Source organism: Emys orbicularis, chromosome 22, assembly GCF_028017835.1.
Source record: "Emys orbicularis isolate rEmyOrb1 chromosome 22, rEmyOrb1.hap1, whole genome shotgun sequence".
In the NCBI taxonomy this organism is placed as follows: Eukaryota; Metazoa; Chordata; order Testudines; family Emydidae; genus Emys; species Emys orbicularis.
This window is the reverse complement of record NC_088704.1, coordinates 13656228-13676313: the sequence shown is the minus strand read 5'-3', so window position 1 is coordinate 13676313 and position 20086 is coordinate 13656228. Positions and strand designations below refer to the sequence as shown.

Here is a 20086-nt window from a genome sequence, read left to right as displayed (position 1 = left end):
TCAGAGCACACTGGCTGAGTGTGCTTCTTCCTTCTTCTTCGGTGTCTCCGAGGCAGGCTGGAAATCATTCAGCTTTTCTTTGTCCATCTGGATTTCTACCTTGTTCCTCTTGGCCATGCTCTGATTGATCTCCATGAAGGTTTTGCCTTTGGTTTCGGGGACAATGATGAAGATGTAAATGAAGGTGACCAGGCAGATGGCACAGAAGACGAGGAAGCAATAGGCTCTAAGCCCTCCCTGGAGGAATAAAAACCAGAGGGGAAGGAGTCAGGGAACATGTAGGGGATGCAGGTTATGATCAGATGGAGGCTCTACAGGGATGTGCCTGTGTCACATGGTTTGGGAATGCAAAACTCTGCAGCAGCTGTAAAATAGGCAGCGGCATAGACCCGTATTTAATGTAACCGGGTGAAGATAGCCGAGGTGCTGGATTCACAGCCCTGGGGACTGAAGGCCTGTGTTTAGCCACAGAACCGGCACAGCCTGGGCTGTGGACCTGATCCTTGTATCTTGCACCTTGGGTTGTTCATTCACACCCGGCAAAGCGAGTGGCAAGCACCCCCAGTTCTAAGGCGGTAGTGGTTTTACACCCACTTTGCACAGGTGTGAAAGACAACACAAGGCAGGGCGGGTCACGCACCATCGCGGTACAAGCTGCCCACACAGTCATGCCAATGCAGGTCCATGCTGAGTTTGAGGGATCACTTCTCACGGGGAGAAGTTTCATCTCCGTGGCCCATTCTGGGCCCAATCCAATGCCCACTGAAGTCAGGGGGAGTCTTTCTGTTGGCTCCAATAAGCATCAGAACAGGCTGTTAATCCTGTCTAGCTAAGCATTTACATCGTACTCACCACTTTGGTACCTGAGCACCTTAAAATGCTCAAGAAATCTCCCCCCGTTTCTCCTGAGACTGCCAGCAAGTTGGGGGAAGAAGGGGGGCTGAGAGTTTATCTATCCACATTTCACACCCATGCAAAGGGAGTGGAAAATACCCCCAGTTCTGAGGTGGTAGCGGTTGTCAGATATCAATAGCTTGGGTCACTGCTGACCTGGGCTGGATTTGAACCAGTGACCTAGAGGTGAAAGACTATAAATATCTTTAATTCTCCCTGAAACATCTACTCCCCACCACGGAATCCTCTGGAAGATTTTTGTAAACTTTCAACATCTCTGAATTCAGCACTAGGCAAGGGCCCGAAAGAGGAACTAAGATATACTGGGGGCCAGATCCTCAGCAGACATTGAAGTCAATAAAGCAGTGCTGATTTACACCAAATGAGGTTCTGGCCCTTTATAGTTAATCCTTCACACATGCATTCTGGGACTAACTGAGGACTGAAAAAGGGCTAGTGTTCCCCTTTAAGATTATCCCCCCCATGGGGGGGAAGGTGCTTCTAACCTCAGGTGACAAACCCCCATGAGACTCTGGAGATTGCTCCGCACTCACCACCATATAAAGGAAGACGAGCCCCACCGTGAAGTTGCTGAGCCAATGCACAGCTCCACCCACCATGAAGGCCGCAGGCCGAGACGACTGAAGGAACATTTCAGTTATCATCACAAAGGGGATTGGACCTTGAAGAGAAAGAAGAGATTGAATGTTTTAACAGGCATTTCCCTCGCCCAAATCCTTAGCAGGCGCGACACTGAACGTACAATAGAAAGTGGTGGTTCCTAAGGCACTCGTGTTTACAAGTACCTGGATAAACTAACTACAGGAAGAGATGGAAAAAGCAGAAAGGAATGACTGTAACTAGCCATTGTCATGGTTCCGAGGCTAGCTACACCTCTGTCCCTCCCTCATCTCTGAGCACACTCCTCAGCTGTCAGGCCTCGTGCCTTTACCTTTCCTAGGGTGGAATTCTGCAATTCTTCCACTGCTAGACTGGGCCCTGGATTACAGCCCCCTGCCTATCTACGGAGCCCACCCAGCAGGTGTGACAGGGCTCTGGGAGCCTGTGACCCGTGTTATCCAGTGATCAGACAGCCTTCTTAAACCAAACTGTTCTTTGTCCTCACAGTGGGTACAAGGAGGAAGATGAAAAGGATTTTAAAACAAGAAAGAGCCTGCTCTCCTATCTATCTTCCCTAAGCCCCCACCCCCTTCCCCTGAAGGCCTAACTTCTTCCAACACCTCACCATCTGCCTGTGTCAATCTAGTTTCTCAAACAGGTATCCAGCAACAACCTGCCTCTCCCTTGAAAAAGTCCCTGTATGCACAGCCGGGCTGCCACATCGACACTGCTCGAGCATGTCAACCCAAGCAGCAATCGCGCTTTGGACTACAGGGTGGGCACACCCTCACACTGGAGATCTCTGATGGGGGCAAATTGGCTTCTTTGAGGACAGCCGGCTGCCAGAACAGTTGCTGCTGTCTCTGCTAAAGAAACTGGCCATTGGGGAAATTCCTGGTGGGGGCAGGGAGGGCAAAGCTCCCTGAATGGCAATCTAAGATAAGAACCCCACTGCCACCCATAGTTGGCAGATAGGGGCAACAGGGGCAGTTTGCCCCAGCCCCCCTGTTTGAGAGGGCCCCCAAACCTGTGGAATTTGAGTGTCTTTGTGAGGTAGCTCCATTCAGGTTTGGCCCAGCTGCTGAGGGTGCTGAGCCAGTCCACCGGGTCACAACCCCACTCACTCAAACTTGGCTGGGCCATCTTCCTGTCCCGTCAGAGGGGCAGCTGGGCCAAACTGGAGCGGCCCTACAGCTTTGTGTGCGAGGCCGGAATGCCCGGAGCGGGGAGCCAGGCACGGGAGCCGCTGCTGCAAGGGGTGGATCAGGCTCGTTCTCCAACTCCTGATCCACCCGCAGTCTAAGGGCAGGTCTTCACTACGGGGGGGGGGGGGGGGGGTCGATCTAAGATACGCAAATTGTAGCTGAATTCGACGTATCGCAGCCAACTTACCCCGCTGTAAGGACGGCGGCAAAATTGACCTCCGCGGCTTCCCGTCGACGGCGCTTACTCCCACCTCCGCTGGTGGAGTAAGAGCGTCGATTCGGGGATCGATTGTCACGTCCCGACGAGACGCGATAATTCGATCCCCGAGAGGTCGATTTCTACCCGCCGATTCAGGCGGGTAGGGTAGACCTAGCCTCAGTCTCAGGGGAGGAGGGGTGGCCTCAGTTTCAGATTTTGACCCCCCCTCCCCCCATGCAGCCCTGAATACCCCTTTGATTTATCCAGTTACATCTGGATCAAAAGAAAATGGGGAAAGGGCTGGGCGGTCATTCCCTGGCTGAGAAGCTAGTAAATGTTTACCGCTAAGGCAGAGATAAGTTAAACAGAGGGAAGAAAAGACCTCACTGCTCACTCACAAACACACCACTGTGGAAACCCTGTCACTCTGCACTGAGAGTCGCCTGTCTGCAGCTGGCATTCCTGAGCCAGTCCGACCATGCACATAGAAGAGGAAAGGGTTGGGGGGATTGGCAGTTTCCACGAGCCAGAGAAACCCTTGCAGGAGCTGCAGTGTTGGGAATCGCTCGGCAGGGCTCCTCCAGCGAACCAATGCAAAGCACCTCTGTTGCAGCAGGGCAGTACAACTGTAAGGAGGTGCAGATCCAGGCAGGGCCGGCTCCAGGGTTTTGGCCGCCCCAAGCAGCCAAAAACAAAACAAAAAAAAGCCGCGATCGCAATCTGCGGTGGCAATTCGGTGGGAGGTCCTTCGCTCCGAGCGGGAGTGAGGGACCGTCCGCTGAATTGCCGCCGAATAGCTGGACGTGCCGCCCCTCTCCGGAGCGGCCGCCCCAAGCACCTGCTTGCCAGGCTGGTGCCTGGAGCCGGCCCTGGATCCAGGACAAAGCCTCCACGACCATGCACACGCTGCTCCCACCCACTTCATGGAACAGCCACGGCAGAATTTGGCTTTTAGGGGACAGCTGCCTGTTGCTCCACATGGAACATATAAATGCAAGAAAGCAGCATTCAGATTAAACCGGTGTGACACACCCTCCAAGGGGGGTTTTGCTCCAAAATGTATTGGGCACGTCTCGGACACCAGCAAGACTGTGTCTTTAGAGAGCCTCTTGAAAATAGAAGATCACGTCCTTCTCTTACCAATACACTCAGACAGCCCCCGGAGATCCTCCTTTAGCTGGCATGAGAAGGGGCCTGCGTGTCTGGGGCAGAAAGCCCTGACCCCTGGACCATGCGTGCAGCCTAGCTGATAACTATCAGGTCTGTATCATTACTGCTAAGTCACACGGCCAAGCAGAAACACACCAGCTCATCTCTGCATCAGCTCAAGTTGCTGTTTCAAGTTTATGTCTTTGTTTTACCATCCTGTGCACACTTACTAGCTCCGATAGCGTGTCCAATGATATAGGCGATGACGCAGGCTATGCTGAGGTACTGCATCCAGGGGACAGTGGCCTGTGGGGAATTCAGTCACTGAATTAGTCAGTTCTCTTCTAAAGTGGCCAGCAAAGTCAAGGTGCCGTTTGCAAGCAGACTGTGGGAAGCTGTACGCCCCAGGTGCTGCTCCGTGTCTGGCTGAGATTGTGAAGGGGATGGGTCAGGCAGCGTCACTAGCTGGACTAAGCTTACAGCCTCGGCTGGAACCTCACTTCCTATGAGCAGACCCAAGGGGCACTACCAGAGATGCACACAATGGGCAAGAGTCAGAAGAACTTAGAGGGAGGGAGGGAGAAGCAATCAAATTCAGCTCTGAGCGTGCTCACTGCTAACCCAACCATGTCATTAATGGAAGTCCTGCTCTTTCCCAGCAGGGTTGCTGCTTCCCACTGCGGTTTGTGCTGCGTAAATAGGGTGGTGCAGGGAGGCCTTGCGTATTCTCCCTGCAGCTCTGGAAATAGTGACCCTGCCCACATCCCCCAAGAGGGTCCAGACAGACAGACACTATCACCTAAGCCATCCGGGCACATACCTGGAGGTTGAGGGCCATCGTTAACACAGCACAGGATACACAGCAGATCCCAAAGCCAGCGAGAAGCAGAAGTCTCCTCCCCAGGGACTCAATGATGAAAACCTGAGGGACACAGCACAAGAGGGTGAGAAAGGGGGCACCAAGGGAACCCAGCACACCTAGTCCTGAGAGGAGAAAGTGCACGGGGGGCTGTCAGCTGTTAGGGGCGGGGCGTTCTGAGGAACCTAGCGCTTTGCAGTTCTGCATGGAAGAGTCCTCTAGAATTTAAGGGCAAGGAAGCCAACAGGGTTCTATACAAGTGTCCTAGGGTTCTCCAGGAATTACTTTATAAGCCTCTAGAATTTAATAGAGAACAAGATCCCCTTTCTATAGGGCTTTTTATACAAGCCTGTAGGAAGTCAACAGCAGGGGGATAATTGTCCAGCAAATCCTAGAGGATGGATCCAAAAAAACCCCCCCAATCCTAAACAAACTTATAGAGAAGTTTATATTTTGTACATTCCATGGGGCTGTTCCATTAGGGAAATTCCAGTATTACCAGTAAAGTGTGGATTGGAAATAAAATAGAGACCGTGAAAGCTGGGGGAACCCCCCCACCCCAATGCTTAGCACACTTGTAGGGCAGTCAGCAGTCCCTACCATGACTGCCTAATCCAGGCCAGGACTTAGGGAAACCCTGTGCAGTGACACTGGACAGGCCAAGTTGTGCTAGTCAGTCCGAGGCAGAGAGAACCACAAGATGCACCTAGGTCCAGGCACGGGGGAGGGATAGCTCAGTGGTTTGAGCATTGGCCTACTAAACCCAGGGTTGTGAGCTCAATCCTTGAGGGGGCCATTTAGGGATCTGGGGCAAAAATCTGTCTGGGGATTAGTCCTACTTTGAGCAGGGGGTTGGACTAGATGACCTCCTGAGGTCTCTTCCAACCCTGATATTCTATGATCCTAAGAAGGATTCCAGCCAAGTCCCGCCTCTTCTCTCCCATGAGCAGCACTGCAGCATTTATACTATACTCTTCATCCATAGATGTCAAAGCACTTCACAAGGGTAGATAAGCATCATTACCAGTGTTTCACAGATAGGGAAACTGAGGCACAGAGCAGTCAAGTGATTCACTCAAAGTCACACAGTGAGCCTCTTGCAGAACTAGGAATAGAACTCCTGATCCCAGGCACCAGATAAAAAAAACCACCTTTCTTTTCTTATGGCTGCCTGTGCATTCCCAGAGCCCAACCACCTGTCTGAGTTGAAGAGATTTTTCTCCACCCTAGCATTGGGGTGTCACTAGCAATCAGTGATTCATAGACACATGGGCAGGCCTGTTGCCTCCAAGCCCATGGGATCACATCCACAATCTCCCAGTGCAGAGATGCCATTATACCCGTCCGTTACAGTAACACAGTGGTTGCAAGGACAGAGAGTGCACTAGCGTGAGTGGCAACATAAGACCTGGTGAGGAAGCGAAGTAGATCCTGCTATTTCCCCAAAGAAAGTTGTAATTGTATGCATTGGTGTAACCCAGCATATGCCCACTATTACATGGCAGGAGCTTAAGGAAACAATTCGCCTCTCTGTTTAGTGTGACTTGAGCACCAGGGGACTTTTCCTCTAAATGTGGGAAGGGGTAGTTGTGTTAATGGTAATTGTATAAAGGGACCAGAGAGGTGGGCAGTGGGGATTAAAAGTGGGCAGTGGGGGGATTAGAACCTGTAGGGCAGTGGGAGAAACTTACCGCTACGCAAGTCATGAACACATTGACTGCACCTATCCCCACTGTGACATACTGCACGTTGTTTTCATTCACACGTGCAGTCTTGAAGATTTCAGCTGTATAGTAGAAGATCTGCAATCAAACCATACCTGTGGTTATACTTGGCCATTCATAGATGGGGGGAAGGGGAGGCTCTGAGTTAGGCACCTCCAGGCTGTAAAAGCAGCCAAACTCAAATCCAAGATCTGAACTCTCCCAAACTTTGGAGACATCCACATCTGGATCCAGCTGTTGGGACTGGTTTCTTACTCCATAAATCTCCAAATCTGAGACCCCTGGGCAGAACCCTCCTAAACAATCAGATCCTGATCCAAACTTCGTGGCATGGGACCAGTCTCATTTCCCAAGGTCTAGACTGGGGTTTTTTGCCCATCTGGAATGGGTTCTAGTGGCTGTGCCAGCACTGCCCTGCCACTCTTGCCTAAGAACCCAGGTTCTCTCCTAGTCCACCTGATGATCTTCCTGGGTGTCATCTCACCTACCGCGTTAACTCCAGAAAGCTGCTGGCCCATCATCATGACAATGATGGAGATGAGCTGCCACCGCAGGGCCTGGAAGGTGCAGAGGTTGAACACAGACAGACGACCTTCCAACTTTTCTGACTGGTCTTCCCGACGCATCTCTTCGATCTCGTCATCCACATTGTCCCAGCCTCTCAGCCTCTTCAGAGCTGGATGGGAGGAGGGAAGGGGAAGTTGGGTTTCCAGGTAAACTCAGCTAGTGGGAGGAGGCTGGAGTTACAGAAACCAGAGGGGGAATGGAGATACCCCAGAAGCAGCAGGACAGTCTTGGCTACTTCTGCACGGTGGGAAACAAAGCAACCAGTAACAGTCATAGGACTGGAGGGAGGGCCATGGGGTCCTTCATCTGAGCCAACAAAGGAACAATGAGAAGGGGGACCAGAGTTCCCCTCGCGAAAAAGTACTTTTATCCTGGGCTTGATTACAAGGCTCGGGTTTCTTACGAGAGCTTTGAGAGCCCCAACCCAACTTCTTGCAAACAGAGTTCAAGGAGTTTGTGTTCTAGTGGTGAGAGCAAGGAACTGGGAGCCAGGACTCCTGACTCTGCCACTGACTATTTTTCTTACTCTCGGCAAATCAGTTATCCTCTCTCTGTATCCATTTCAGCCCTATCGCGTAAAACTGGGATTATATGTACTTGCTGTACAGGGAAGCATAAATGAACTACTGTTTGCCAAGTGCTTTGAAAGCCTGAGATGTACTATAAAAGGGTAGCACCAGGAGCTTAATGCATCCTAACCTGACTTTTGGTTCAGGATGCTTCCCAACAGCATATTCCCATAAATCACAGAATCATAGAAGTGTAGGACTGGAAGGGACCTCGAGAGATCTTCTAGTCCAGTCCCCTGCACTCAGGGCAGGACTAAATACTATCTAGACCATCCCTGACAGGTGTTTGTCTAACCTCCTCGTAAAAATCCCCAATGATGGAGATTCCACAACCACAACTGGCAATTTATTCCAGTGCTTAACTACCTTGACAGGAAGTTTTTCCTAACGTCCAACCTAAACCTCCACTGCTGCAATTTAAGCCCATTACTTCTTACCCTATCCTCAGAGGTTTACGAGAACAATTTTTCTCCCTCCTCCTTGTAACAACCCTTTATGTACTTGTCAACTGTTATGTCCCCACAGTCTTCTCTTCTCCAGACTAAACAAACCAAATTTTTTCAATCTTCCCTCATAGGTCATGTTTTCTAGACCTTTAATCATTTTTGTTGATCTTCTCTGGACTTTTTCCAATTTGTCCACCTCTTTCCTGAAATGTGGCGCCCAGAACTGGACACAATTCTCCAGCTGAGGCCTTATCAGCGCGGAGTAGAGCGGAAGAATTACTTCTCATGTCTTGCTTACAACACTCCTGCTAATACATCCCAGAATGATGTTTGGGTTTTTTTGCAACAGTGTTACACTGTTGACTCATTTAGCTTGTGATCCACTACGACCCCCAGACTCCTTTCCGCCATACTCGTTCCTAAGCAGTCATTTCTCATTTTGTATGTGTGCAATTGATTGTTCCTTCCTAAGAGGAGTATTTTGCGTTTGTCCTTATTGAATTTCATCCTATTGACTTCAGAGCATTTCTCCAGTTTGTCCAGATCATTGTGAATTTTAATCCAAAGCACTTGCAACCCCTCCCAGCTTGGTATCGTCCACAAACTCTATAAAAGCGGCTTCTCTCTGTCATTATCTAAATCATTGATGAAGATATTAACCAGAACCACTGGACCCATTCCTGCGGGACCCCACTCGTTATGCCCTTCCAGTTTGACTGTGAACCACTGAGAACTACTCTCTGGGAATGGTTTTCCAACCAGTTCTGCACCCACCTTATAGGAGCTCCACCTAGGTTGCATTTCCCTAGTTTGTTTATGGATGGAGACCTAGTTTCAAATCCATGCCCCTGGCCCTTCTCCTAGTTCTCTTGCTAGCAGTGCTAGGCAGTCGTGGCTGTACCTTGCCTGGCTTGTTCTTCATTGCCCTTCTGTATCAGTAGGTACCTGGGACTCTCAGGAAAGAAGGGCAACAGGAGGAGTTCCACCACTGCAGGGATCCCAGTTAGCCCTAGTAACACTGGCCAGCCTGCAACAGACAAACAGATAACAAGGTGCCCAATGAGAGAGCTCATCCACTGAGAAGCAGTCAGAGACCTCCTCCTCAGACCGGGGCTTTACCTTCAAGGTTTCCAAGGATGTTAGTAAGACCCAGGATCTGAGCTATAAGGATGCCAATGGTGATGAAGAGCTGGGGCACCACCCCAACTGCACCTCTCAGGTTTTTGGGGGACAACTCTCCCAGGTACATGGGAACGACATTGGAGGACAGGCCTAGGTGAGAAGAGAGAGAGAGAGAGAGAGAGAGAGGTTAGTCCTGCTCTGGGATGTGAGTGCTCGCTGTAACACCCGGACGTTCAGGGACTTGACCAAAGTATTTTTCCAGATGATGACAGATGACCTCCTGTAGGTCACAAGGGGCTGGACGGCACTGGAGACTGGAGTTTGCTTTCTGCTGCTACATCCCAGGTTCACAGCTAGCCTAGGCTGGCAGTGGCTGAAAGCTTATTGCCATAGAATCATAGAAATCAGGGTTGGAAGGGACCTCAGGAGGTCATCTAGTCCCACCCCCTGCTCAATGCAGGACCAATTCCCAACTAAATCATCCCAGACAGGGCTTTGTCAAGCCTGACCTTAAAAACCTCTAAGGAAGGAGATTCCGATGGCCACTCTGGCCTGTGTGAAGGGAACCAATGGCATTTTTCTCCCTCCATTTGAGTTTAGAATAAAAGAGTAGGTGGCATCAGCTCCATTCCTAGTCTGAAGGTGTCCATGGTACAAAGTCCATCACCTGAGCTGGCATCTTTATTGGTCAACCTCAGTAGAAAGGCCAAAGATCGAATGGGACCATTCCATCAATGAGATCAAATTTCCCTCTTGCCCCTGGCAGCTGGTGTTCCAAGGCAGGACGCTTGCGCTGTTGCTTCCCACACTGTATCCATTCCGTGGATAAACAAGGCTGTTGCTCTCCAGGGCCAACGCCTGCCCATGGCACTCAAATCATGGACACAGAAACGAGCCGTTTGTCTAAGCCCCCAGGCCCCATCTATACTAGGGCTTGGGCCAAGTCTGGGGACCTGGTTACAGAATGGGTTAGCATCATAGGACTAATCATGTGCCCATAATGAGGTTAGGATTCTGAACTGCCCAGGATTTCAACCTCATTACAGGGACACAGTTAGGTCTTGTCTCCACTACAGCTTTTAACCCTATTGTAACCAGGTCTCTCCTGATGGGGTTATAGCTGCTGGCTAGAGGAGATCCAGCGAAAAATTAAGGGTTTAATTAAGCTGAGGAGTTTGGAGCATTTAAAACAAAACGACAGAATGGGAGCAAGCTGAAAAATTTGGGTCCCAAGTTTTGGGGTGACAGTTTTGGTTTGGGCCCCATCAGCAACTCAATAGCACAGCACTGCCTAAGCGCTAGAGCTGAGCAGAGCCAGCCGAAGTCCCCCACGGCTGACAAAAGGCTCAGGGCTCTAATGCAGCAGGTTTCTCGAAGGAAGCATTTTTCTCCCAGCAGGGCAAAAACTGCCAGCAGGGGGGTAGCCAAGTGATTCTCAACATGACCTGAGCCAATCAGCCTGCTGCCCCTGCTCTGAACAAACTAGGGTGACCAGACAGCAAATGTGAAAAATTGGGACGGGGGTTGGGGGTAACAGGAGCCTATATAAGAAAAAGCTCCAAAAATCAGGACTGTCCCTATAAAAATCGGGACATTTGGTCACCCTAGAACAAACCCAGTTTCTGCTTTGAGTTTTCAAAACAAAGTCTAGTGGAAACAGAGCAGTTTCCTCTTCCACTTCCAGAGGAGCAAATTGTCACAAGTACTAAGCACCCAAATGAGGCTGTTTGTATGGTCTGTGAGGGAGAGAGACTCTTTCCCTCCTCTATAAACCCCCTGATCAACTAATTGCCCTGAAAACTTTTGGAGTGAGCCCTCGTGGCTTGGGGTGTATTTTATCAGAGGCTGACTGGAGCAGAAATTGTGACAAAGAAAGCACACGGAGAACGCTGGCAGTTACTTGGGAATGTAGCACTCTAAGGCCTATCAGCGTTGCCAATTGTCGCCATTTTATGATGCCTCTTGTGATGAAATCCCCTGCTTCTGGAGTCAGGTGAGTATATGAGACTCAGCCTTTCTCCTCCCCCCCCCACATACACTTTTGCTTTTCTTTAAAAATAAAAAAAATTGTACAATAGGTAGACTGGGTCAAACAGAATCCCCCACCCACACAGCTTGAACCATTCCGTTCTCCTGTAGTCCATGTAGATATAATAGATTCCAAGGGCCCTGAACCTATCAGACAGCAGTGCCAATTTTCTATCTGTGGTAGATACAGCTAATTCCTGGAATGGATTTATGGATCTGGCCACACCTCTACTGACTTAGCTTGGAAGAGTTCTGCTTGGGGTTATAGTTTTAAGAACCAGGTAATATAAATTTTGCCCAAAATATTTGAGAAGTGAATCACCACCAGCAAGGCCTCGGCTGTCATGACATATGGAACCACAGTCTATCTTAAACAGGACACATTTATTAAAGAAAACAAACTACATTTACAGACTTCCACGGAGCTCAAGTTCCAGCCTTGTCTCCTTCGTTTACCAGGAACCGCACCCACTCTGCGCACAGCACACAGAGTGAGACAGACATGGAGACACGGCATTGCACTGCAGTGGGTACTGTCCCTACAATATACTCCTCACAAACCAACCCGCTACGACACACGCTCCATCTGGCCCAGAAAATCCTACCCCTTGTTCTACCCCTGCATACTACCTTTCGCTCACCAGCGCATATTCCCACGAAGATTCGCGAGAGGATGATCACCTCAAAGGTCTTTGCCACCTTGGAAGTTCCCATGAGGATGGCGGGGACAATGGAGAAGATGTTATTTATCAGCAAAGTGCCCTTTCTGCGGATAGATCGAGAGGGTGACAGTTCTAGCTTATCATCATCATTACTTGTACTGTGGTATTGCCTAAAGGCCCCAACTGAGATGGGGCTCAGCTGCGCTAGGTGCTGTACAAACATGTAGCTAGACACAACTGCAGCCCCAAAGAGTTTAGAATTTAAATATGACAGACAAAGGAAATATTATCCCACTTCGCAGGTAGGGAACTAAGGCACAAAGAGGTTAAGTGTCTTGCCCAAGGTCACTCAGAATGCCTGTGGCAGAACTGGGAACTGAACCCAGTCCAGTACGTCAACCACGAGCCTGTCCTCCCTCTCAACTATCCTCGCTCTCCTCTGGAAGATTTTTCCTGCATTTAAACACAGGAAAGCAGGTAGCTGAGGAGAGAACAGTTGGGAAGGGATCGCCAGACATATAAAAAGCTACGGTGGGATCTAACCACAAGTGCCTTAGATAAACTAAGCTGCTTAAAAATGAATATTAAGATAGGGGCTAAGAGTGCAAAGACTATAGGCCTTGGCATAGCAGACTGGACCAAGTGGTACATTTGCTCAGTATCGTGCCTGCAGTATGGTCACGTCCACTCCGTCCACAGTGCAGCCAGATCAGTTGTTCTGCAGATGGGGAAGGGTGGATTCCTCCCTGATCCAAGTGGCAACCATTGGCCTGGCTGCATAATAGAGAGGGTGGCTATGGTAGGATACTGAATCAGATGGACTCGTGAAAAGACCTTTATTCAGACCACAGCAAATGGCTTCTGAATGGACTACAGACCGACCATCTTATGGTGCCTCTGTCACTCACCTGCCACATTTGTTCACCAGAGGGCCCACCATAAGGGACCCAAAGAAACCTCCGAGTGGGAACATAGACACCGTGAGAGACCAGAGCAGTTTTTGGAAGCTGCTCTCCATCAGGATGCCCTTCCTGTCAAAGTAGGTTTGATTGTAAAACTCTTTCATGAACTAGAAAAGATACAAAAACAGACTTAATTGGCTTGGCGGGGAGGAAAAATGACTGAAACATGGTTATTCAGGTTATAAAAGCAGCAGGGGACCAAACAGGGTAAAGCTCCACTGAATAATTTCTTGGTGAAAGAGGGAGATTTGTTTTAAGAAAAATACAACAGAAGGTTAAAGAAACCTACAGTAGAACTCTGGCCTATTTCAAAGGTCCTGCTGCGTTAATTACTTGCTTGATTTTCAATGCTCCCTTTGACTTCATTTGCAATCATGGGTGCTCAACTCTCTTGAAAATCAGGCCCTATGGTTTCTGTGCACAAAGCCCAAAACACATGTTCTCCCATAATGCACATGGAAAAATGTTTGTGTTGGACCACACCCCGCTTCCCAGCTGTGGTTCCCCTTAACCTCTTCAGCAGAGCTCCAAACCCTTAAGCGATGTCACTCTTGGAGCTAGGGGGGTGAGTCCCCGCTTGCGTAGATGTACTTGTGCAAGCTCTCATTGAGCCAGCGCCCTAAAAATAGAAGTGTAGCCAGGGTAGCATGGGCAGTGGCAAGCAGCGGCAGAGATAGGCTGTAAAAAATACGTACCCATGGGGTTCAGCTAGCTTGTGCCACTGCGTCCTGTGCTACACTACTATTTTTAGCATGCTAGCTCTCAGAAAGCTAGTGTGAGTGTATCTATTCGAGTCACGTGTCCTGCTCCAAGCACAGAATACAACAACAGATCTGGAAGAAATAGTGTCCAGTTTGAGTGGATATACCTGCCATAGGTGTGCGCACAGAGTGTGCCGGGTGTGCCTAGGCACACCCTAATGCCTTGCGCTCCTACTGGGAAGGCTGTTCCTCCCCCCTCCCCTCCTCAGCTGTTTGCGGGGCAGGCTCAGATCAACTGCTCCCTGCTCCAGCAGGGGCTGAGTGAGTCTCAAAAAAAAAAAAAGCCTTAGGGTTAGGTGTGGGCGGGAGTGCGGGGCTATCAGCAGCAGCACAGCCAGCCCCTGCTTGCCTAGGGCCGCCCAGCACCTCTTGGGCTGGTGGCCATGGCGTCCACGTGTATGGCTGCTCCCTGCTAGCCAGGCTCGACTCCGGCTGCAGCAGGTGACCCACGGGAGCCCAGCTAGGTTGGGCTGGGTGCAATGGGAGGAGAAGCTCCAGATACCGGCAGGACCCATGCAGGGGTGGGGGAAGGACCCATCGGGGGGGGAGGGATAGCTCAGTGGTTTGAGCATTGGTCTGCTAAACCCAGGGTTGTGAGTTCAATCCTTGAGGGGGCCACTTGGGGATCTGGGGCAAAATCAGTACTTGGTCCTGCTAGTGAAGGCAGGGGGCTGGACTCAATGACCTTTCAAGGTCCCTTCCAGTTCTAGGAGATGGGATATCTCCATTAATTATTATTATTATAAGAGAAGCCCTGGACGGGGCTGGAGCCATGTGGAGGGAGGGAGTGGGGGTGGAGGAGAAGCCCGGACCCCGGCAGGAGCTGCACTGGGGGGGGGGGGGAGGAGAAACCTGGACCCCGGCAGGAGCTGCACTCGGGGGGGAGGAGAAGCCCGGACCCCGGCAGGAGCTGCACAGGGCGGGAGGGAGGGGGAGAGGAGCCACACTGGGGCAGGAGCTGCACTGGGGGGGAGGGGGAAAGGAGCCACACTGGGGCAGGGAGGAGAAGCCCTGGACCCTGGCAGAAGATGTGGGATTGAAGTCCCCGTCTCGGGAGCCCCAGCCACCCTAGTGGCAAAAGTTGCAGGGCTTCAGCTCTGACCCCACTCTGTGTGGAGCTGGCCTGAGCCCCTCTCTCCCCCATTCCCCCTGTGGAGCTGGGGCTGTGCGCTTCCGCGGGGAGGCTAGGAGCCTCATCTCATGGTAAGGGGTCTGGGGCAGGGGGGTTGGATAAGGGGTGGGGGCAGTCAGGGGACAAGGAGCAGAGTGGGTTGGATGGGGGGGGATCCCGGGGGGGTGGTTAGGGGCAGGGGGTTTCTGGAGGGGGCAGTCAGGGAGCGGGGGGGTTGGATGGGGCATGGGAGTCCTGCGGTCTGTCAGGGGGCGTGGGGTGGATGGGGTCAGGGCAGTCAGGGGACAGGGAGCAAGGAGGGTCCTGGGGGGCAGTTAGGGTGGGGGGGTCTCTGGAGGGGATGGTATGGGAACAAGGAGCTGTGGGGGTTGGATGAGTTGGAAGTTCTGGGGGGGGCTGTCAGGAGGCAGGGGTGTGGAGAGGGGTTGGGGGAGGCAGGGAGCGGGGGGGGTTGTATGGGTCAGGAGTTCTGGGAGTCCTGTCAGGGGGCGGGGAGCGGTTGGATAGCCGTGGGTGTGGATAAGAGTTGGGGCAGACAGGGGACAGGTAGGGGGTAAGGTCCTAGGGGGGCAGTCAGGGGACAAGGAGCAGGGAGGCTTAGATAGGGGGAGGAGTCCTGGGGGGCAGTTAGGGGCAGGGGTCCCAGGATGGGGTAGTCAGGGGACAAGGAGCAGGGAGGGTTGGGGGTTCTGAGGGGGGCAGTCAGGAGGCGGGAAGTAGGAGGGAGTGGGCGGGGGCAGGGCTAGGGCAGGGCTCCCTGGGTGCACACCCTAATGAAATAGGCTGCGCACACCTATGATACCTGCACTAGCTTGGCGTGAGTGGTGGGAGGGGCCACCTGCCCAAGTGTGTACCTAGGGTCTTAGATGGGATTGTCCCTGGGTGGCTAGCCCCTCCCACTGTTTGTGCTGCTGTGGTTACGCAGTTGTTTTTAGTGCACTGCCTCAGTCAGAGCTAGTGTGGGTATGCCTGCGGGAGCTGGAAATTACACCTCCCAGTTGCAGTGTAGACACACTTATAAAGAGACAGGGCACAGGGAAATGTAACCCTGGCATCCCATGGTAAGTGCTATCCTGGCAGGATCACAGGGAAGACATGCATACATAGATAGGAGACCAGCAAACGATCTGGGGGAGATAAAGGTCCCATTCCTCAGTGAGGCTGAACTTGGCTTTAGAAAGCAGGATTTTAGGAAGATCATAAAAGGAGGAAGTGCAATAGTCAAGCCAGGAAGTGGGTATGTTAGCAGACAGAGGAGCAGAGGGAGGGTCCACCTGAAGATGAATTTTGGCAATACACTGGAGGATGGTGACTGGCAGATTTGGAGGAAAAAGGAAGTTGGGGTCACAGATGGATCCAAATTTCAGTCCTTGGGAACAAAGTCTACTTGTTCGTGAAGCCCAGGATAGCCACAATACAGTGTTATGGGACAACTAGTTTTATAGAGAAATGCCAAAGGATGGATGCCGGAAGTCCAAGATGGGATCTTACCAGTGGTCCAGCACTCTTAGCTTTCCCTGATTAAGGATTTCAGGACTGTGCTTCATTACTTTATCTCCATCACCACAGCTGTCCAGTGTACGTGCACAGAGAGAATTCCACACTAGCCAGATGGCTTGTGGGGTTAGAATTCATACAGTGGGTTATGAGGTTCGGAAAGGAAAGGGCATCAAGAGAAATACATTCAGAAAGGAAGAGGGGCAGGAAATCAAGTGTTAGCAAGCAAAGCCTACGTTGGCAAGAACAGAGCCAATTTCAGTGCTATCCTGAAGTTATATTTCATGCCTACTCACCACAATCACTGCATGCTAAGAACACACAAGACAGAGAGAGGAAACAGTTAGGACACTTCTTCTCCCTTGGGGGATTCCTTGGCACCATGGTAATTCCAAGGCAGACGGAGTTTAGAAAGCCTAGACTCTGTGCACGTGCACGCACACGCCACTGTTACTAGTCTGCCACTTGTTTGTCTTTCTCCCCTTTCTAGGCTGTTTCCTGCACCTACCACAGCTGGAGAGGAGATCACGGAGACATTGTAACCGTACTGGAAAGACGATCCAAAGGCAGACACCAGCGTTACACCTGCGAGCAGAAGTGTCATTTTCTGCAGGAAAGAAGAGCAGTTACATGGGTGGAAATAACTTTGGGGTATTTCTCTCGGTGTGCGCATATATATTAAAAAACCCAGGGCATTCGTTAAAGTAAAGGACACTGAAAAAATTGGCCTCCTGCCCTTGTGTTTCTTCTTAGTGTAAAAAGAACGTCTGATAGATTGTTTACACTACAACTCACTTTATTCTGCTTGATTTTTCCCTTATTTGAAACATCAGTGCAAACACCCTTTCTCTAGAGTATCAATTGGTCGTTGAAGTCAAATAGATGCCAATAGCCAAAATAAATATCATTAAATTTTGCAGAATGAATAAAAATCTCTTCCCCTCGCAGTTGCTCTATTTTCTTTCTCATGGTTGTTCTGCCATCAGCATTTCCGAATCAAGCTGCTTATGGGCCCATTCCAGCTGCTATGAAACTCATTTGGAACCTTTCCACGGACATCAGATCGTGCCCTATAGGAGCTGTGCTTTGTGGTTGCGCAGAGGGGAGACATAACTGTCTTGTGCAGGGCCTGAACATGAACGTTGTTCATGGGCACAGAGTCCTGGGAGTCACCAGCCACTAACAACAGTCTATAGTATCCCTTGTTGCTACTGACTTCTCAAGCTGCAGCCAGTTGTGCAGCAAACAGAGCTGCCTTTTAGAGCTCTCTAATGCACTCTATTGTTTCCTGTGGGCAATCAAATCATATTTCCATTCAGCCATAGGTTGTTTTCTCCAGCCACCATTAGCCTTAATGGCTCAGAGCCTCATCAGCCCATCTATTCTAGCGCAGAGAACTTGTTCAGTCTCTTTAACAGGAGGATTTCTCCGGAGTAGCCAGTAGTTTCCCTACTGTTCACACTCAGCTTCTTCAGGTGTCTCAGCAGCGTGCATGCAAAACAGAGACGCCGAGAGGTTATGTGACAGCCCCAGGTTACGCAGTGAGTCAGTTTCAGAGGTGGGATTAGGAGTTCCTGGCTCCCAGTTCCATTCTCAGTCTTCTCTACTATGCTGGGGAAGAGCCAGCCCCATCCCACCCCATCCCCAGTATTATAGCAGTGTCTAGAGGCTCCAAATGAGATCAGGGCTCCACTCTGCTTGGTGCTGTACAAATGCACCGTGAGAGAGTCCCTGCCCCAAAAATTTACTGTCTAAACAGACAAAAGGGAGGAGGCAAAGAGAGGCAAAAATGACTTGCCCAGGGCTCACACAGCAGGTTAGTTGCAGAACCTGGAATAGATCTGAGGTCTCCCAACTCCAGTGTCCTAACCACTAGACAGCACAGCCTCAGACATAAATAGATTCATAAAAGCCCATGAGCATCAGTTTTGGCACTACTAACCAGCCCCCCGCCCCAGTTTTCCCCAAGGAAACTTTTCTGCAGCCTTCACCATGTCAGCCAGAAAGAGGCAGGCGAACTCACCCCCTTCCTGCCTCTGCAGGCCTCAGAGCTCTCCTGCTTCTCCTTTGTCAGCTTCATTTTGGCGTGTGAGGCAAAAACGTTGATTTCAGGCTTTTATAGGCAAAGTGGGGCAGGGGACGCCCCAAGAGGAATGATAATGCATGCTGGCTGCTCTGTGGGTGTATCAGGGAACACCCAATAATACGCTTTATTGCCCAGTACAATCAGTCTGTCCTCTGGACCTTCCCGGGGGCTGCATGGCTCTCGCATGTCTCCCGTATGGCTCCGCTTTCACTTCCTCTGTTCAAGGCCCCGTCCCCGGGAGGGTCAGAATGCCTTGTGCCAAACCCGTGTTCAAACTGGATTGCTGCCACACTCCCATTAGGGATGTTTGAAAAAGCTCCTTGCTGCAACAGCTGTGGTGAAAGCAGCCGGAAACTCCACTGCAACAGGCTGGCTCTGCCACGGGGAGAGCAGGGTCACTTGTGCGCACGTAGCAGCAGGCTCCAGCCCTCTGGCTCAGCTATTTTCTCAAGGGCTGGAGGTGGTGCTTTAGGGAGAGGCCGTACGGTCTAGGAGCCTGAGCACAGATCTGGGAGCCAGGAACTCCTGCAGTTCAAAGCCTCTGCGGCAGTATGGGACACGTTCATTTCACCTCGCTGGGCCCCATTTTCTCCAGGTGTAAAATCAGGGTACGATCCCACACCCCACAGCCCCTATTGAACCTGTATTATCTGCCAGTGATCCAGCCACTGCGTCATGCAACGGTGCTACCGCAGTGTCTGGAGCCACTGCTGGAGGATGCTGCAGGGCTTGGGGCGGGGGCGGGGGTTTAGGCATTTGTTGAACTACGCTTTTGTAGTATTCAGGAAAACCTCACGCAGCGCCTAGCCAGGCAGTTAAAGGAGCAGAGCGCTCCGAGCTCCCACTAACAACAATGGATGTTGAGTATCAGAGGGGTAGCCGTGTTAGTCTGAATCTGTAAAAAGCAACAGAGGGTCCTGTGGCACCTTTAAGACTAACAGAAGTATTGGGAGCATAAGCTTTCGTGGGTAAGAACCTCACTTCTTCAGATGCAAGTAATGGAAATTTCCAGAGGCAGGTATAAATCAGTATGGAGATAACGATGGATGTTGAGGGTGCTCAGCGCCTCTGAATCGCAGGTTGTGCACACCACGAGTCCTGAACATTGCCAGTGAGTTACAGATCCGTCTCACACCCCAGACAAGAGAAAACCCTCGTCCGTGCTGCACAAGGAAAGGTCGATAGACGCCGTTGTGTATTAATGCAGTTGTTGGCAAGGCTCTGAGACTAGCATAAACAAGGGTTACAGAGACTCAGCAGACAAAGATTGGCCTAGGGCCTAGAGAGCATTCGTCTCGCTCCAGGCCCATTTAAACTACAAAATGTATCTGTCCGAGCCCTGCGCTCGAAGGGTCTGACCCTGTGGCCAGCGGGAGCCTTGCCATTGGCTTCAGTGGGGACAGGAGCAAACCCTAACGATGTGACAGCCGGGTTTTAGTCCTGCCTGTGGGCATGGGACCAAACTGGGTCAGCACCGTCTCATGGCCGCAGGTTGCCTCCCTGTTCTTTACCCTGGAATGCAGCACCGTGTGCAGCGCGGAGGAGCCGTTTGCGGTCGGCTGCTGGGGGCATTGCTGCAGGTCATGGTGTGTTCAGAGCAGCA

At 51.1% G+C, this 20086-nt stretch overlaps 1 protein-coding gene across 1 annotated transcript; it reads right to left on the bottom strand.

The window, feature by feature from the left end:
• LOC135893532 (solute carrier family 2, facilitated glucose transporter member 5-like) lies at positions 1–18477 on the bottom strand. The gene is made up of 12 exons (XM_065421371.1): positions 18421–18477; positions 16906–17004; positions 12954–13114; positions 12025–12149; positions 9353–9505; positions 9135–9260; positions 7140–7327; positions 6619–6729; positions 4889–4990; positions 4299–4374; positions 1449–1576; positions 1–237 (listed from the first exon to the last, which is right to left on the bottom strand). The coding sequence occupies exons 1-12, from the start codon at positions 18475–18477 to the stop codon at positions 1–3; spliced, it is 1563 nt and encodes a 520-aa protein (XP_065277443.1).
• Between the last annotated feature and the right edge of the window lie 1609 nt (positions 18478–20086).

What these genes read in the sequence shown, in the direction of transcription:
- LOC135893532 (XM_065421371.1), bottom strand. Translation starts at nt 18,477, where the DNA reads ATGAAGCTGACAAAGGAGAAGCAGGAGAGCTCTGAGGCCTGCAGAGGC. An exon ending in CATCCTTGGAAACCTTGAAG is followed by an intron (nt 9,261 to 9,352) that starts GTAAAGCCCCGG and finishes TGTCTGTTGCAG; the next exon opens with GCTGGCCAGTGTTACTAGGG. An exon ending in TGAAGAACAAGCCAGGCAAG is followed by an intron (nt 7,328 to 9,134) that starts GTACAGCCACGA and finishes CCTCCCATCCAG; the next exon opens with CTCTGAAGAGGCTGAGAGGC.